Raw genomic sequence first — 18,949 nt, 5'->3', positions numbered from 1 at the left:
ACGGAACTGGGGCAAGGTCACTTCAGAACACTCAGACTCCATCAAAACCTGAAAATCTTCGAAAGTGGGGCACATCTCTTGGCCGCCAAAGCTAAAAACATGCGTCACTGGATTCCAGAACCTTGCCGCGGCATGTAGAAAAGGGAGATGTAACGGAGTACGGCTCAGCGTGAATAGTGCATTCAAGCCGAAACCCCGGAAATTCAGCTTTTCCGAGCCATCTAGAGAAGAGATCCAAGATATGATATTTTCCGCGAGAAATGCCTCCATCTTTGCCTAAAACTAAGATAAAATGAATGTTCCCGAAGTTGAGGCTTATATAGAAGGAAAAATACTATTCACGGGGACACGTGTCAAAAATCTGGTGGCTGCAGGACTGAATGGCCGGCCAGCTACTTTTTCTGGCTGGCCAGCCATTTACTTTTTCAGAAATGGCCGGCCGGCTCCCAAGGATGGCTGGCAATGCTGCGGTGTATCTCCTTGACCCTGTTTTACCCTTCGAGGGAGAGTTCCAAGCCTTTCCAGGCAACGGGAGAATCAAAGGCCTTCATCTCCCTCCGTTTCGGATGTGTTCCGATCGTCAGAAGTACACTTTGTTTTTGTTGAGGTGTTTTGATTATCGAGTTGTTGTTTTGCTTATCGAGTTGTCCGTCGAGCGGACGTGTTTTGTGTTTTTGAGTCATTGCTCTCTGTTTAAGCAATTTTTGTTCAAGTCTTGTTTATTTGCGTTGTTGCATTTTGCTTATCGAGTTGTAAACTTGCTAAAGATTCTGTTATATCTTAGTGAGTCGAGTTGTTTAGTTTGTTGCGTCGATTCACTACCTGACTTGGTGATTACACAATGCACATTTCCATTCAATTTTATTTTTGTGCAAAATAAATTGATGCGATACGATGCTAAAAATACAAACACCTTTTCAAAAGCTATTTCATTTCATCATGCTTTACAACATACAAAGGTACAAGTTTTACAAAAAATAAAACTGCCTGACAATGTGCAAAGTGCTACAAACTACTAGCAAAAAAGAAAAATAAAGCAGGAAATAACAACATCAAAGTCCTCGGGAGCGGGAACGAGAAGCACGCCTCGTCCTCTTTTGCGGGACGACCTCCACACCATCATCTGAGTCGGAGCCGTCATCCTCAGGATCCTCCTCAGCCTCGCCTCTGTTCCCCGAGCCAAAACCGGAGCCTCCCTCCTCAACAGATGTCTCGAACTGACGGTCGGTAGCCTCCTCCTCCTCCTCATCAGGCTCCACCTCCACAACGTGAGCCCTGCGTCTACGGACAGGCCCTCCTCGAGCTCCTCGGAAAGGCCTAGATGGCCCGGATCCTCGGGAAGGCCGAGACGACCCCGCCCCCTGAAAAGGCCCAGATGGCCCAGCTCCCCAATGAGGCCCAGATGGCCTGGTCTGCGGCTGACCGGACCAGGAAGGCATCTGAAAACAAAGAATTCAATTCAAATACATCAGTCCAAATATATACATCAGATGCAGATACAAGCAGAGGCTACATGAAGTGAGTGCATGTAAGTACAGTGTATAAGTGGGGTGTGTGTCAGATGTGCTCTACACAAATAGTCTATCGATGCAGTAGAAATCAGCATGTCATCAGAAGTATGATAAATGCCAGAAAACTGAAGGGTACCTGGATGCCCGCGACAGACAACTGTGCCTCCCTGCGCAGAACCATGCCCTCGAGTGTGGCCACCAGCCCAACCACCTCCTCCATGTATCCTCGCGATGGATGCAAAAACGAGTTCATAATCATCAGTGAACAGAAGAGTGTCTAAACATCTGAATGATGAATGAAAAGAAGTGGAGCATACCGGCGGTGAGTCTGGATCAATGGCGTATCGATCACTGGGCATCGGAGGCTCTAGTGGAATCAGAGTCGGAGAGCTAGCCCCGTACTGCCACGCCATCAACTCAGTCGGCATATCTGGCCATCCGACATGAGGATGAATCGACGGAGTCGGAGGAAACGGTCTACTCCCACCTCTAGATGCGCCAGCCCTGCTAGAAGAAGGGATGTCTGTAGCTCGAGCCTGAGCCTGACCCGAGGATGACATACCGGCAGGCCTCATCATCGGGATACGAGCTTCCGTCAATGGGGGCATCAAATATATGTGACGGTAGGTGGCGTAGTCCCCCTCCTTAGTATATAGTAAGGCTTCAGTACCCAGCATGGCGCCGACTACCTCTGAGTAAGAGAGTCTATCAGCGGTCCGCATACTAGCTGGGGGTGCTGCGGGAATATCCTGAGAAAGATACCCCCATACCTGGCGCAGAAAGCGCTCCCCCAGGAACCATGCCCTGCCAACCGGCCCTTCAAGCAGGACCCTATACTGGGAGATGCCTGATGCTCCGGTATACTGAAGTCGGAGATCATCACCCAGGGGCGCCCAAGGCTGCCATGTAATCTGCGGATGACAAATGCATAAACCAATCAGAAATCGAGAATATACAGAGCAAATCAAAGATGAGAATGAAAAGAACTGAAAGTTCTGAGGTACCTCTGAATGTCGCACCGTGTCGAAATACTGTCGCAGACGAAGGAGGGTCGCTCGAGGCCTCGGCCGGTGCGGGCCCTCGAATATCAATGAATATGGAGTCACGGGAATCCCTACCACCTCCAGCTCTGGGGCTAATGATGGGAAGTATACATAAACCCATAGCTGAGAAAAGCAGTGCAGAATGTAAGTACAAAATGCTGAGAGCAAAATACAGACTGTAAAAGTGCGCTGTGGGTGCAATGTACAAGTAATGAGAAGCAGAAATGTAAATCAGGGGGACAGAAAAGTACCTCCCAGGCTCTCCAGTAGCCGCCAAGTAAGTCGCCCCGCCCGCGGGAGGTCGCGCTCATATAAAAGTAGAGGGTAGCCAGGCCGGCACCACCCCAATCATATCTACTGACCTGTGATAGGTCAACCAGAGCGCTCAGCAGGTATAGCCCAATGGTGTTCCCTCTGTCGGCGAACAGGGTAGTCCCGAAGAGGAACATCAAGAAGCCACGAGCATACTGCTCTGTCTCCTCGGGAGTCTCGGGCACCATCTCCGCCCGCCGAAAATGGGAAGAGAACCAAGTGTATCGGACTCTCCCAGAGACCCTGTCAACAGGTGGGCGAGCCCCCAACAGATACGTCCAGGCGGCCTCCCACTCGCCCATGTCCTCGTCGTAGGGGATGGACCAACCTCCGACGTCAAGGCCGGTCAATACAGCAAAGTCAAAAGGGGTCATGGTCATGTCCCCGGTAGCAGAGAAATGAAAGGAATTGGTGGTGTCCCACCATCTCTCTACCAAGGCTGCCATCAGCGTCCTCCTGGCAGGACAACGTGACAACCCGACACAGAAGGGGGCCGAACCCCGCCAAATCTACCAAGTCTCTGACGCCCTCCGGGAGCTCAGCGTACCAATCCCTCGCTGCAGTGGAACCATACCCCCGCACACTGCGGGAACTACCCTGCATTCAGAATGAATACATGTGTCAATAATGAAATGAAATGGGCTGTGTGCCAATGAAATGAAAAAGGGCTGTGTGACAATGGAATGAAGTTTGGGCTGTGTGCCGATGAAGTGAAATAAGCTACTTGCAAAATCTACCTGGGCTGCGTGTTCAGAAAATTTGAATTTTGGGCTGCGCGTTCAACTTTCAGTTAATTTGTGGGCTGCGTGTTCACTATCTACCTGGGCTGCGTGTTCAGAGATTTTGAATTTTGGGCTGCGCGTTCAACTTTCAGTTAATTGTGGGCTGCGTGTTCACTATCTACCTGGGCTGCGTGTTCAGAAAATTTGAATTTTGGGCTGCGCGTTCAACTTTCAGTTAATTTGTGGGCTGCGTGTTCACTATCTACCTGGGCTGCGTGTTCAGAAAATTTGAGATTTGGGCTGCGTGTTCAACTTTCAGTTAATTGTGGGCTGCGTGTTCACTATCTACCTGGGCTGCGTGTTCAGAAAATTTGAGATTTGGGCTGCGTGTTCAACTTTCAGTTAATTGTGGGCTGCGTGTTCACTATCTACCTGCGCTGCGTGTTCAGAAAATTTGAATTTTGGGCTGCGCGTTCAACTTTCAGTTAATTTGTGGGCTGCGTGTTCACTATCTACCTGGGCTGCGTGTTCAGAGAATTTGAAATTTGAGCTGCGTGTTCAACTTTCAGTTAATTTGTGGGCTGCGTGTTCACTATCTACCTGGGCTGCGTGTTCAGAAAATTTGAGATTTGAGCTGCGTGCTCAACTTTCAGTTAAATTGTGGGCTGCGTGTTCACTATCTACCTGGGCTGCGTGTTCAGAAAATTTGAATTTTGGGCTGCGTGTTCAACTTTCAGTTAATTTGTGGGCTGCGTGTTCACTATCTACCTGGGCTGCGTGTTCAGAGAATTTGAAATTTGAGCTGCGTGTTCAACTTTCAGTTAATTTGTGGGCTGCGTGTTCACTATCTACCTGGGCTGCGTGTTCAGAGAATTTGAGATTTGGGCTGCGTGTTCAACTTTCAGTTAACTTGTGGGCTGCGTGTTCACTATCTACCTGGGCTGCGTGTTCAGAAAATTTGAAATTTGAGCCGTGTGTTCTAATGTGGGCTGTGTGTTCGCAATTAATTAATGAGCCGAGTGTTCAGAAATTCAAGTGTTGAAACTACATGTTCAACCATGGCAAAGGTGCGAAATGTAAAATACAGAAGATAAGGTAAATACCTCTCGGGCCTCGTGAGAGAGATGCTGCTCCGGCTCTCTGAGAAGCAGATCCACGGGTGCTCGCTCGTCAAAACTGGTAAAATGACGGAAGACGGCACAAGGGAGGACGTGTGCTGCCGGACGGTACCTCCCGGGAATGAAAGGTCGGGTCCTCGGAGGTAGAGTCATGGGATCGAAATCATCTCCGGCACCTGGAAAACCTCCGCCATGGGAAGAAGTACCCGCCATTTTCAAGAATCTGCAAAAGGGGAGCAAAAATGAGCAAATTGGGCCAAAATTGGAAAAAGTCAACAAAAGTCAACTCTCGGGAAATAAAAAGTCAACAAAAGTCAACTCTCGAGAAAATATTCCAAATATTAAGATAAACTTACCTCAAGTGGTGAAAATGCAAAAAGAAGCTCCGAAGCCGGAATTTAATCGCTCCAAAGTGTTTAAAACTGAGTGTTTTCACGAAAACAATTTGCGCGGGGCGTTGGAAAACGCGCGTGAAACTCAAAACTGGAGAGAAAAGTGTTGAAAGAGGCAAGAAATGAAGTGAGGTTCGGCTGCCATTTATAGGCCTCAAGCCTTGGATTGCAAGAGCATCAAAAAGGAGGGAAAAAGACCAAAATGCCCCCGGAAAAAGGGCATGGCCGGCCGGCCTCTATTTCTAGCTGGCCAGCCATCTGCTTTTTGCAGAAATGGCCGGCCAGCCATTAGCTTTTGTGGAAACCGGTTGGCCACCTCCCCTTGGGAAGATAAACGGCCGGCCATCATCCCCACATGCTCACCTAGCTCTCTGCAAATTTTGAGGAAGATCGGAGTTCCCGGGACCCGAAAAAGTTCAGGAAAAGTACACTTCCGTTCGCGAAATTGCTCCGTCGGGACTTCGGTTTCAAGTTCTGACATGTGTCTCATCATCATTCATCGAAATCAAAGTGTATCATTTTTGAATGAGTTGTAACCTTTCAAAGAAGCAGATCGGAGGCCGCGATTGAGTTATCTTCGCCGAAACACGCTTTTCCGTACTCGTTGTTTCATGACAAACGGGCGCCCTGATTCTTGCTCGTGTTACATTATCTTACGTTTTCATGAACATACCTGCATTAACTTGCATGTTTCTTGATGTTAATCATACCTCTGTGTTTGAGCATGCGTTGTCACGCACGTTCCACTTTCGCATTGCGATGCATTCACTCACCGGCACTGCGTGTGTCGAACTTTCGAAATCACATTAAATACATGTTGTTAGCATATTGTGCTTGTTGCAATTTCTCTCTTTTGCAGGCACGATATTGTATGTACGGTTCAATTGAGACTGGTGCGACCAGACGAATCGCGCAGGTATCGTATCTTCTCCGTGTGAGACGTGGCGGGGATTGAATAATCCTCTGCATCCTTAACTGCATGAAATGTAGTTTTTGCTTTGCATTCTTGCTTAAAACTGTTGCATCTATTTGCGAATACTTGCTTCATTACAGCTTGCTGCATTTGCATGATCATTGGGTTACCTTCGGCTTCTTGCATATCATTTGCATTTTGCCCCCTGCCTGCGGGCATGCCTGCGGGCGCATCTCTGTTTATCCAGTATGTTTGCCTAAGTCTTCGGCCTTGTCAAAAATGGGTCGTCTCTGGGCTTTGACATTCACTCCCGTCACTTGTGACTTCCGAGTTCTGTCAAAGAGGGGCAACTGTAGACACCCCATTTTTGACCGACCTTAAGACTCAGACGTCACCGATTGAGCGCTTGGTGATGTTCCATTATGTGCTCGTTCAGAAGTCTCAGAGTCGCGGCCGTGAGCCCTGCCTCCGGACTTCCGAACCCTTTTCTGTGCCTTGTCTCGGTTTGCGAGCCAGACTCGGTTTTCTCTTTTTCTTTTCCCGAGGGAAGGGAGAGGTCCCGTAGACCATTTCTCAAATGTCCGTAGGCTACATTTGGTGGCCGTAGGCCATTTTGCCCATTTCGGAGTCCGGTTCCCGGTTTTCGGGACCGTTGGCCGTGTGCCTCGGTTCGGGACCGCCTAACCATCTCCGTTTGCTCTGATTTTTGGCATACATCTTATTTCATCCCTTTTGAGGGACACTGGGGGTTGAGAAACCCACTTCGAGGTCGAATACCATTTTCGGTGCTTAACAGCCCATTTTCGGGACCCAGAACTGCGTGTTTTGGCCCCGGAACTTTCGTTTTGCAACGGTTTTCGTTCATTTTTGGCAGGTACCTCTGTTTTATCACAAGGAAGGTCACTGAAGGGTGGGAGGCCAGCAATTGTTGCAACAACCAGTTATCACTCTTCTGGAGCCTCCCGGCGCCCGTTTTTCGCACTTCCGGGCTAATGTTGAATACCTTGGAGCTAGTGTTGCCAACTTTCAACCACATATCTGTGATCTACACATCTGAGAGGCCCCTAAAAGTTGGTGGCCGGCCATTAAGGTCACCTGACCCTTTTGACCCCTTTCTTCCGGGCTAATGTTGAACCCCTTGGACCTTTTTTCTTGAACTTTGAACCACATATCTGTGATCTACACATCTGAGAGGCCCCTAAAAGTTCATGGCCGGCCATTAAGTCAACTTGACCCTTTTGACCCCCTCTTTCCGAGCCATTGTTGAACCCCTTGGGCCCACTTTCTTGAAATTTCAACCACATGGTTGTGTTGTACACACATAGGGGTACCTCCCCAGTAGCTGGCCGGCCAGAAAATTACCTTGACCCTTTTGACCCCTAGCCGGCCGGCTAGGGGGTGTGGCCGGCCGGCCACCTCCAGCAAAAGTAATGGGTCGGCCGTGTTCTTTGCACTGTGCACTTTACAGCTGTGGGGCAATATCCCCCAGATATTTTCTGTATCCGGGGGATATTTTGTGGGGGAGTTTTGCCCTCCTTCTCCCCCACCTTTACACCCCATTTTGAACCCTTATAACCAGCTGGTGGCCTTCTTTGTAAGGGTTAGAAAATTTACTCTTCAAAGCTCCATAGCCAACTCCATCTTCTTCCCTCTCAATTCTTCAAAAAAACCCTAAGTCCCTAACCTTCATTCCTTCTACACCACCAAGCTCTACCACCACCACCTCACTTCCAGCAGCAAGGAAGGTTTCTAGAAGGCAAAAGAAGCTGCAAATCCATCCAAGAAGCAACAAAAGCTTGAGTCTTCAAGGGTAAGTAGTACTTTTACCCTTTTGACCATTTTTCTTGATCTATTTCTAAGCCCCTCTTATTTTTGGTTTCAAGATCCGGCCCTAACTGAAAAGGGCCATATTTTGAGCTCATATTCACTTCTCATTAAGGGCTCAACCCTGTTTGAGCCCTCCATAATATACTTGCTTCATTGATCATCTTGTATGTCATGATTTTGCATGCTATCTTTGGCCCATGAGCAATCTGTTTTTGAGCATGTTATAAACTGATATAAGGCTTATTTTGAGCCCCTCTTCAATATTGGAGAAGGGCTCAACATTGTTTGGTGTCTCCATGTGTCACTTGTAGTTATACCCCTCTTTTCTTCCCCTTTCTTACATGCAATGGCAGCCTACCATGCTTAGGTTTTTGGCCATTTTACAGTTCTGAAAAGGTCCTTGTTTTGGTCCATTCTTCATGTTTTGTTTAGGGTCATTCATGTTTTGGGACCTCCATAAGCCACTTCATGTTATATCTCACTTTCGGTTCATTTTCTTGCATGTTTTGTTAGCCTACCATGCTTAGGTTTTTGGCCATTTTACAGATCTGGAAAAGTTCTTATTTTGGTCCATTCTACATAGTTTATCAAGGGTCTTTGGCTGTTTGGTGATTATTTTGCATACTTCATGTTATGGCACCTTTTGAGCCTTGTTTTGCATCATATTTTTAGCATATTTGTATACTGATTTTGAGGCTGTCATATACTGTAAATGTTCATATTTTTGGTCCATATTCAGTGTTGTAGAAGGAAATTTTCCAGTTTGGGTTTTTTTTATATCACTTGCTTCATTACCTCTTGAAAATACCGTATTCTTGCATGCTATTTTTCCCTACCTATATTTGCTGTTTGGCCATGTTTATAACTGTGAAAGTGCATCTTTTTGGACTGTCTAGCTTCTGTCTTTGCATTGCATGTCCATATTGTGCATGTTTGGCATGGCTATAGGCCATTTCGGGTGCCTAATGTTGCATTTCGGGACATTTCCTTGCATTTCATGTCATTTCGTTTCATTTCGGGACTGTTTTCCGCCATATTTTAGTGCTGAAATTCCATTAGTATGCTTGCATATCATTTTTGCCACATTTCATCACATTTTAGCATTGTCTCGGTTTGCGTGCCCGTGTGCACGCATTTCGAGGCACCCTGTTTTTATCCGCCGGCATCCGATGTGAGTGTGGCTGAGGCTCACTCCTGTTGGTATAAGCCCACTTGTCATTTCCATGTCATTTCATAGCATTCCATCATTGCCTCGGTTTGCGTGCCCGTGTGCACGCATTTCGAGGCACCCTGTTTTTATCCACCGGCATCCCATGTGAGTGTGGCTGAGGCTCACTCATGTTGGTATAAGCCCACATCATGTTTTCATGTCATTACATTGCATTCCGCCATCGCCTCGGTTTGCGTGCCCGTGCGCACGTACTTCAAGGCATCTCATTGTCATTACATTGCATTCCGCCATCGCCTCGGTTTGCGTGCCCGTGTGCACGTACTTCAAGGCATCTCATTGTCATTCGCATTGCATTCCGTCATCGCCTCGGTTTGCGTGCCCGCGTGCACGCATTTCGAGACATGTCATTTTCTCGGTTTGCGTGCCCGCGTGCACGCATTTCGAGACATATCATTTTCTCGGTTTGCGTGCCCGCGTGCACGCATTTTGAGACATATCATTTTCTCGGTTTGCGTACCCGTGTGCACGCATTTCGAGGCATCTCATTTTCATAGCATTGAGTATGTTAGGATTGTATCTTAGTTGCATTTCATACATATCATGCATATTGCATCGTGTCCGGAATAAGAGTTAGCCCGGGCACGGGAAACGAGGTACATTTCGTACTCCGAGTGACGGAATGTGTCTCAATACCCCAGTCACCGACACTCCGGATTATCCATGATGGAGTTAGGTTTTAGCTGTAGTTTCATGTGCATTCACCCTATATTGAGTTGTGCATTTCGATTCCTCGGCCATCATGCCTCGGTATGCGTGATTGGTGGCACGAGGATCGAGACATGCATATATCTGTGCAAATACATTGCTATGCCCCTTTCCTGCTCTCTGTTACAGCAAAATAAAGAATCAGCAACCTTTTGGGACTCGGCACGCATTTCAAGAACAGGTGTAAACAGAGGCTAATTGGGGCATTCCGGTGGATTTCCGCGCAAGACAATCCGGACATGCATCATCCACTAGAAGCGAGACAGTCCCTGGCTTGCACGCCAGTTTTATTTGCTTCCTAGTTAATTCATTAATTAATTAGAATTCTGTAATATTTTGGACTGTAATATTCTTTTATTTTGGGGACTGTAATATTTGGACTGTATATTTATTCGGACCCTCCGAGTGAGGACACAACTGTAATAAGTGTGCGTGAGTGTGATGTATGTCTTCCAACCCCACGTCTTTCTCCCTTTTATTTATCTGCTTATGATGGTTAGATTAGGGCATGTTTAAATTAGCATAAAGTATGACAGCATGTTTGCATCATTCATCTGTTTTGCATGCACCGGGCTCGGCGCATCATACTAACTGCATTGTATTTTCAATTCCAAGTTGAATACATGTTAGTTGTAGCATTTCACATGCCATCTTAGAATAGCCGAGCCTACTATAGTTGCATTTTGCATGTGTTGCATTAAGCATTTTTGTATACTTAGGATCATGCATGATTTCTAATGTAATTCCTATTTTGGCTTGGAGTACTCGGTAAGCTTTATGCTTTAGCATCCTTGCATGCGTGTGAGTGACTGCCATGAATAGCATGCTTACCATGAGGCTATGTGCTTATGTGAAATATCTGCCTGAATGCCTGTGGGTGAAGGTTGGGTTATCTGAATTGGGATAAATCATCAAATGTTTCACCTGCGGGTAGCAAACCATTTTCAAAAACAAGCATGAAATGTTTCATTCCAATTTGGACGACCCGGTCTATATTTATATGTTGTGAGCATCGCATAGTAACCTAGGCTAATAACCGGAATAAGAACTCACAATGTTTTCAAAAATTGATATCATGGTTAGTAGAGGCCGGTCTATGACCGGGCGAGCGGGGGTGCTCACGAAGTGACCTTCCCCAATCGTACCCAAGTTCCCGAGCCGAGGCAACTTTGGTGATGACGGACACGTGGCCTTTTGGCACCGAGTCAGGGTTTCCTAAATTTCCCAAAATAAAATATTTAGGTGGCGACTCTGTATCTGGCAAAGCAGTCCATGTTTGGCACTTCTTTCAAAAATCTGTTTTCTTAAAACGATTTGCCGGATTTGAACTCTTTGGTTCAGATTAGGAACCGTGACATTTAAGAGTCCGAGCTGTAGTGACCCCAAATGAACAGAACGGGACTAACCCTCCCGGGGCGTTCGGGGACGTCTACAGCAAGTCGAGTAGGACGTATAACAATGCGATTTGGGGTATGCATAACAATGCTATAAACATATGTAAGTGAAGGACACGTGACAACGTGCACAATGTGTGAAGATGTAGACACATGTAAGTAAAGCATACACGACAACGCATACAATGTGTATAAAAAGGGACTTGAACACATGTAAGTAAAGCATAACGTGACAACGCATGCAATGTGTATAAAAAAGGAACTTGAACACATGTAAGTAAAGCATAACACGACAACGCATGCAATGTGTATAAAAGGAACTTGAACATATGTAAGTAAGGCATAACGCGACAACGCATGCAATGTGTATAAAAGGAACTTGAACACATGTAAGTAAAGTATAACGCGACAACGCATGCAATGTGTATAAAAGGAACTTGAACACATGTAAGTAAAGCATAATGCGACAACGCATGCAATGTGTATAAAAGGAACTTGAACACATGTAAGTAAAGCATAACGCGACAACGCATGCAATGTGTATAAAAGGAACTTGAACACATGTAAGTAAAGCATAACGCGACAACGCATGCAATGTGTAAAGCAAGCAAGGTATGAACACATGTTCAGCATAAGTATAGTGAAGGCATGCTACTCGCATTCGTTGAGGTGCAACTAAATCGAGACGAGGCATTTGTTGAAAGCAAGACGTGTAACGAGCGTGCTTATTACAGTGACATACGGAACTCGCCAGATAAAAGGATACGGGAAAGGATACACTTTGCGCGCACCGAGCATCACACACAGAAGACATGGCTCGAGGTCAACACGAAGACCAGTTAACATTCCAAAGCGCACTTTCTTGCACTATCTCGAGTAATGAAGGTGCCAAACCGTATAATTGACCCGAACAAAGGCACGGGAGGTGCATCGATCACAAGAGGAGGCCACCGGTATTAATTCAGACACTCTGCTGCCCTGCTCTCCTTTTGCTTTACTTTTCTTTACTACTGTTAGTTTTAAGCACATTGCACTGCCTCAGGCAGGTTTTACTTTTTCAAGACTCTGTATTTTTGCAAAGACATGATGGAAATGAAACAGCTATTTTGTTCAAAAAGGTGTTATATTTGTACTTTCTACGCATCGCATCGCGTGGCATCACATAACAATGTGAATGAAATTGAACTTCGTTTGAAAATTAAGCACTTGCATTGTAATAATCAGGTAGTGAACCGACTTACAACTCGATAAGCAAAACAAAGAAACTCGATAAGCTAACCAAGTGCGAGCACAACTCGATAAGCAAATCAAAGACTTAAAGAGAGTGAAATACAACTCGATAAGCAAATATGCAATAACTCGATAAGCCAATAGGCGTGACTCCGCAAAATCAATCACTAAAAACACTGGAAGTGGAACCAGTCACAAGTTTTTAGCATTTTCAGCAGATAGACAACTCTGAGGATAGGAGGGAAGGCCACCGGCCAAATAAAGAGGTCACCGGCCACAATAAATGGCCACCGGCCATTGTCACTAGCCGATCGGCCAAACATGGTGGTCGGTCGGCACAATTCATGGCTGGCCGGTCAAAAATGGCAAGAACCACCAAAATGTTGACACCTGTCCTCCACCCCCTTATCCTCTACAAAAGGCCTCAGCTTCGTAGCTTTTCTCAATTTAACACTGATTTTCTCTAAATGAAAGAGTTTCTTGCCCAGAATCTCATGGCTTGGATTGCCAACTTGGACGGCTCGGAAAAGCTGAATTTTCGGGCTTCGACATAAATGCACTATTCACTCTGAGTCGTACCCCGCTGCACTTTCCTTTTCGTTCCTCCATACCATGGCGAGGTTTTGGAACCCGGTAACACATGCCTTTAGCTTTGGCGGGCAAGAGGTATGTCCTACCTTCGAGGATTTCCAAGCTTTGATGGAGTTTGAGCACAACGAAGAAGTCTTGCCTCAGCTCGTTTCGGCCACGCCCAAGCCTTAGGATGAATGTGTGGGCTCACGATGCACGATGCTCACTCTTTGATTTGTGATGGAATGCTGGATGTTCCGAGTTTGATTTGCCGATTTTCTGATGCCAGTGACTGCGGCGACCATCATTGGCAGGGCTTTCGGCAACACGCCCTCTGTTTGTGCATGCTATCTTACTTTTTGCTTGCCTCAGGCTCCAGAGGGTCTAGTGTCCGGTTAATCAAGGTTGCCCAAGGCTTAAAAGAGGGCAAGAGCTGTAATGTCATGACTCTGGCTGAGACGTTGATGGGATTGGACGCCTTTTATCGCCGAGAGACCACCAGATTTGCGGGGAGTCCGCTACTGCTGCAGGTAATGTTTCCCACCCAATCTCATATATGTATTTGCTCACATCACTCAGCCCTCAGGCTCGGTTTTTCTCACAAAACCCTTTTCTCACTTTTCTCTCAACGTACATCTCTCTATTCTTTATTCTCTCATTTTTCATCCCTTCCCAGGTGTGGTTGATAGATAAGTTGTGGGTTTGGACTCTTGCCCAGCATACTCAGCTCACGGCTACTTCTTTCGACGTCGTCTAGTCGATGCCCTTGATGAGGGATGGTGGTTCGATTGGAGGTGCAGCTTGTCTGCGGACCGCATTGCTTGGCGGTGCCCTTGGCTCAACCTACCGGCAATGCGTTACAGCATGTCCCAGTAAACCGGGATTCAGTTGATTGGCTTGGCGCACTGCGTATTCTACTTTCCTTTTCGGTTCCAGCGCCAGTTCGACCATGATCAGATTTGCCCGCCAGAGAGAATAGAGTGCCCAGTTGCATTCCCAGTCCGAGGTGCGCAGCTTGCTCGGTACACCACAGCGTGGAGGACTAGAGAACTCCTGGCCCCCGCTCATACTTTTAATTGCACTTTGTCTGATGAGTGCATAGATTGGCTTAATGAAGAGGCATAGATTGGGCCCAGCTTGGCATCAGAGGCTTCGACCAGCTCTGGGAAGGGGCGCAGGAACACCTGACTTATCTATGCCCCGGATTTATTGCTTTATTAGTACTTTCAAGTTTTCTTTATGAATGTGATAAAAAAGCAACTTCAATTTGTATGCAAGAGCAGGAGAACTCTGTATTGAAATCAATGAAATTGAAGGTTGTGGGTACTAAAAATTTTCTGCTTTGGTCCAAAAATGGTCTGAGTTGTAAAAAGATTAATTTGAACAAAGTCAACTTTTATCAAAACTTTTCAAAACCATTTTCGATATGGATTAGAACTGGACACGCCTGAGATCTGTCACTGAGATGCACAACCCCAAATCCCAGCAACTGGAAAGTTGCCCCTAGTCTGAATAGCACTGTACCGGAGATCACAAACGAACTCTTGAATGCTGAATAGACAAGATGACCGAGATGATCAAATGGACAAAGTTGATCAGGGAAACGTTTATGGCTGAACTTCAGGATGAAGTTGCCTACGTATCCCAAAGATGGGAATCAAGCCTTACGTAGTTTAGGCTTAGGTTCACTCGAGTATTTTCACTTTCCTTTTGCACTCTAACTTTTGCCAAGGCCGCCCTTTGCGGGTTTTCAACCTTTCGAGCTCAGTTTTTATAATTTCAAGTTTTCTATGCTCTAACTTTTGCCTAGGTCGCCCTTTCAGGTTTTTGGCCTAGTGAGCCTCTCAAGGGTAATATTTCTTCAACTTGTCCATATTGATCGGCTGTGAAAACTCTAGGCCATCAGAACCACAGCTCAACCTGACCATATAGATTTGATGATATAGGGACCGGTCCAATTGGGTCTGAACTTGCCCCTTGGGTCGTGGATAGGAGCTCGGTTGTCCTTGAGCACCAAATCCCCTTCTTTCAAATTCCGGGACTTAACTTTCTTATTGAAAGCCCGGGCAATTCTGCGCTGATAACCTTGAACATGGTACAGTGCTTTCAGTCTTCTTTCATCAAAGAGCATGAGTTCCTCAAATCTGCTCTGCTGCCAATCTGCTTCGGCTATCTGACACTCAGCCAGTACTCGCAAAGATGGAACCTCAATTTCAATAGGTAGAACGGCCTCCATCCCATAAACTAATTAATACAGGGTCTCCCCAGTAGAAGTTCTAATCGAAGTCCGGTAGCCCCACAGAGCAAACGGCAGCTTATCTGGCCAATCCCGGTGGGTTTCCACCATCTTCTGTAAAATGCGCTTGACATTCTTATTGGCGGCCTCAACCACTCCATTGGTCTGAGGCCGGTATGTGGATGACTTGTGAAAAACCACATTGTATTTCTCTAACAAGTCAATCACTTCCTTTTTGAAGTGGGAACCATTATCTGAGATAATCTCATTCGGGACTCCATAGCGACAGATGATGTTGTTCCTAATAAACTTTACAATGTGCGACGCTTTCAACACAACATAAGATTGGGCCTCAACCCACTTTGTAAAATAATCTATCGCAACTAGGATGAACTCATGCCCATTTGACCCCTTCGGGGTAACAGCTCCGATCACATCAATTTCCCAATATGGCCATGGCGAAGTCATATTGTACAGCTTAGTCGATGGGATATTCATGCGGTTTGCATGGATCTGACACTTGTGGCATCACCGAACAAAACCGATACAATCCTCCTCCGTGGTGGACCAGTAGTAACCTTGTCTGAGGATCTTCCGCGCTAGCATTACCCTATTCATATACACACCGCATTCCTCTCTATGGATGGCCTCCATCAGGCGTTTTGATTCTTCAGCTTCAACGTACATATTATGCATTCCCAGATGACCTCTCTTATACAATTTACCTCCGCAGATGATGAACTGAACGACCATTCTTCTGATTGCCCTTTTATCCTTGGCATTTGCCCCTGGTGGATACGCCTCTTTCTCCAAGAAGTTCCAAATGTCGTAATACCAGGGGTTGTCGTCCTGAACCTCATCTATGGCAGCAATTGATTCATATGCTAGCGCAAACTTCTGGTCAATGATGACTGGACGCATCCGGACACCAAACGGGATGTCTATCATGGAAGATAGAGTTGCTAGTGAATCTGCGAACCTGTTGTTCTCTGTTAGCAGATGGGCAAAGTTTAGCTTCTCAAACCGAGGAATTAACAAGTCCAAGGTCTGGTGGTACATTATCATCTTTTCTTCTTTGACTTTCCAGTCTCCTTTTGCTTGAGACACAACAAGGTTCGAGTCCCTGATGACGTCCAACCGTTTTGCCCCTAGTTTCAGGGCTGCTTCTAGACCGGCAATGCACGCCTCATATTCTACTTCGTTGTTTGAGACTTTGAATCAGAGTTTGGATGCTAGAGGGATACGGGAATTGTCGGGTGCTATCAGTAACACTTCTATCCCATACCATACTGGTTTGACGCTCCGTCAAAGTACATCGTCCAAGTTTCATCCTCGATGTGCAAAATGGCCTCATTTGGGAATAAGTACTCAACTGCTTCACCTCCTTCCACTGGATGATCGGCTAAGAATTCTACTATTGCTCTTCCCTTGACTGACTTGCGCGTCACATATTTCAGATCGAATTCGGAAAGCAACAGCAACCAACGAGCTAGCCTACCCGTAAGTGTCGGTTTCCCGAAAATATATTTGATGGGATCTAACCGTGAAACCAACATTACAGAGTGAGCTAACAGGTAGTGCCGCAGCTTCCTGGTAGCCTATACCAAGGCTAAGCAAGCCTTTTCCAACGGTGTGTAGCGAGTTTCATACTCTAGCATCTTCTTGCTTAGATAGTAAACAGCCTTCTTCACCTTGTCCTCTGATTCTTGCGCGAGCATACAGCCCATTGTAGTCTCAATTACTAAAAGGTACAATATCAACGGTCTCCCCGGCTCTGGCGGTGACAACACGGGTGGGTTCTGTAAGTATTTCTTGATCTGTTCAAAAGTAGCTTCGCATCGGCCGTCGCATTGGAATTTCTTTTCTTTCTTCAGGAGGCCAAAAAGTGGTTCACAAGTCAAGGTTAATTTTGAGATAAACCGTCTTATGAATTGCACTTTACCCAGAAAGCCTCGCACCTCCTTTTCAGTCCTTGGTGGTGGCATTTCTAAGATGGCCTTGATTTTGGAATGGTCGACTTCAATACTTCTCTGTGTAATCAAAAACCCGAGCATTTTCCCTGTTGTAACACCGAACGTACACTTCTGAGGATTCAGCCGTAACCGAAATTCTCTGATCCTTTGAAAGAACTTTTGCAAGGCGGTGTAGTGGCCCTCTCTTTCTTTGGACTTGACAACCATGTCGTTCACGTACACCTCAACCTCTTTGTGGATCATGTCGTGTAATATCGTGGTCGCGGCCCGTTGATATATAGCTCCAGCATTCTTCAACCCAAACGGCATTACTCTGTAGCAGTATGTCCCCCACGGGGTAGTGAAAGCAGTCTTCTCTTAATCTTCAGGTGCCATCACTATCTGATTGTAGCCTGAGAAGCCATCCATAAATGAAAGAAAAGCATGCCCCGCTGTGAAGTCCACCAACTCATCGATATGCGGTAAGGGAAAGTCGTCCTTCGGACTAGCTCTGAAATCCTTGAAATCCACGCATACCCTGATCCTGCCATCCTTCTTCGACACCGAAACGATGTTGGCCAACCAAGTCGGGTATTCGAAAACCAACAGAAACCCTGCGTCAATTTGCTTGGTGACCTCTTCCTTAATCTTGAGGGCCCAATTCAGGTGGATCCTTCTGAGTTTCTGCTTGATGGGTCGGGCCTCGGGGTCAAGAGGGATCCGGTGCTGTACAATCTCAGGATCGATTCCAGGCATGTCTTCATAGGACCATGCGAAAACATATTTGAAATCTTTTAATAAAGCGACTAAGCGCTTGCGTTCCTCCGAAGACAACGTGGACCCGATCTGGACCAGCCACGGGTCCTTCTCAATACCAACATTCATAGTAGTGATTTCATCAACTAAAGGTTTAACAAATCTTTCCTGCTCTTGTTCAATTAAGCGTTACAAAACCGGAGGAATTTCTTCCTCGTCGTTTTCATCAAAATTTTGGAAGTTTGAGTTAATGCAATAAATCAAAGGCACAGAAAAGTACTCAAAAACCATGTCCACACCATTCTCATTAAGCACATCCAAACCATCCGATTCTTCTGTTACAACAGACTCAAAAAAGAAAGAAAAAGACGACCTAGACAGGATTGTGGCATCCAGGTTATCATCCCCAGGATTACCCGACTCAGACTCAGTCGAGCTGAAACCTGATTCTGACTCACAAGACTCGGTGAAATCAGATTCCGGCTCACTACCTGACCCGCTGCTGTTTGACAAAAATCCCTCTTCATAATGCCAAATGAGAGAGGGTGCGATGGATGCATCCAAAATGTTTGCTGGTAGGCCCGCAGCCGTCATTCCCGACCATGGACACCGAGAAGTTATCCCCCAAGCACTTCTGTTCGATCGGAGGATCTGAAAGTAGACATGCCAGCGCTACCCCCATTTCACTTTCGGCGTCTTCAAACTCCACTTTCTTGCTCTGCTTGACTTCAACTGTTGGGTCTGTCTGCTCTTCGGCAACATCATCCCCGGATAATTGCAGGTCAAAAAAGATCTCAAAACCTGGCACGCGCTTCCTTTCCGTATTCAGCCACGGCTCTGGGAAGCCACAAAACGGAAAGTCCTCCCCCTCCCGGATGAAGCGTCCGTTTAGGGTACCCTGGATGGGCCGGTGCATTAGCTCAAAAGGCTTCCCTGCCTACTTCGCTCTGGCTCTCCCAGCCATCTCCTTGCCTTTCCTTATCCAATCCTCTTTGGTGGACAGATAACCCAAACCAAAGGTATGCGGGTTGTGTGGC

At 46.4% G+C, this 18,949-nt stretch overlaps 1 protein-coding gene across 1 annotated transcript; it reads right to left on the bottom strand.

Annotated features, from left to right (window-relative positions):
- Positions 1–1,044: 1,044 nt before the first annotated feature.
- Positions 1,045–1,740, bottom strand: LOC145790346 (uncharacterized). The gene is made up of 2 exons (XM_082868090.1): positions 1,648–1,740; positions 1,045–1,439 (listed from the first exon to the last, which is right to left on the bottom strand). The coding sequence occupies exons 1-2, from the start codon at positions 1,729–1,731 to the stop codon at positions 1,053–1,055; spliced, it is 471 nt and encodes a 156-aa protein (XP_082724216.1). The 5' UTR covers positions 1,732–1,740; the 3' UTR covers positions 1,045–1,052.
- Between the last annotated feature and the right edge of the window lie 17,209 nt (positions 1,741–18,949).

This window comes from Camellia sinensis, chromosome 1 (genome assembly GCF_055761805.1).
Source record: "Camellia sinensis isolate YWXY chromosome 1, ASM5576180v1, whole genome shotgun sequence".
Classification (NCBI taxonomy): domain Eukaryota; kingdom Viridiplantae; phylum Streptophyta; class Magnoliopsida; order Ericales; family Theaceae; genus Camellia; species Camellia sinensis.
The sequence above is the reverse complement of the archived record's forward strand: the minus strand, read 5'-3'. Positions and strand labels throughout refer to the sequence as shown.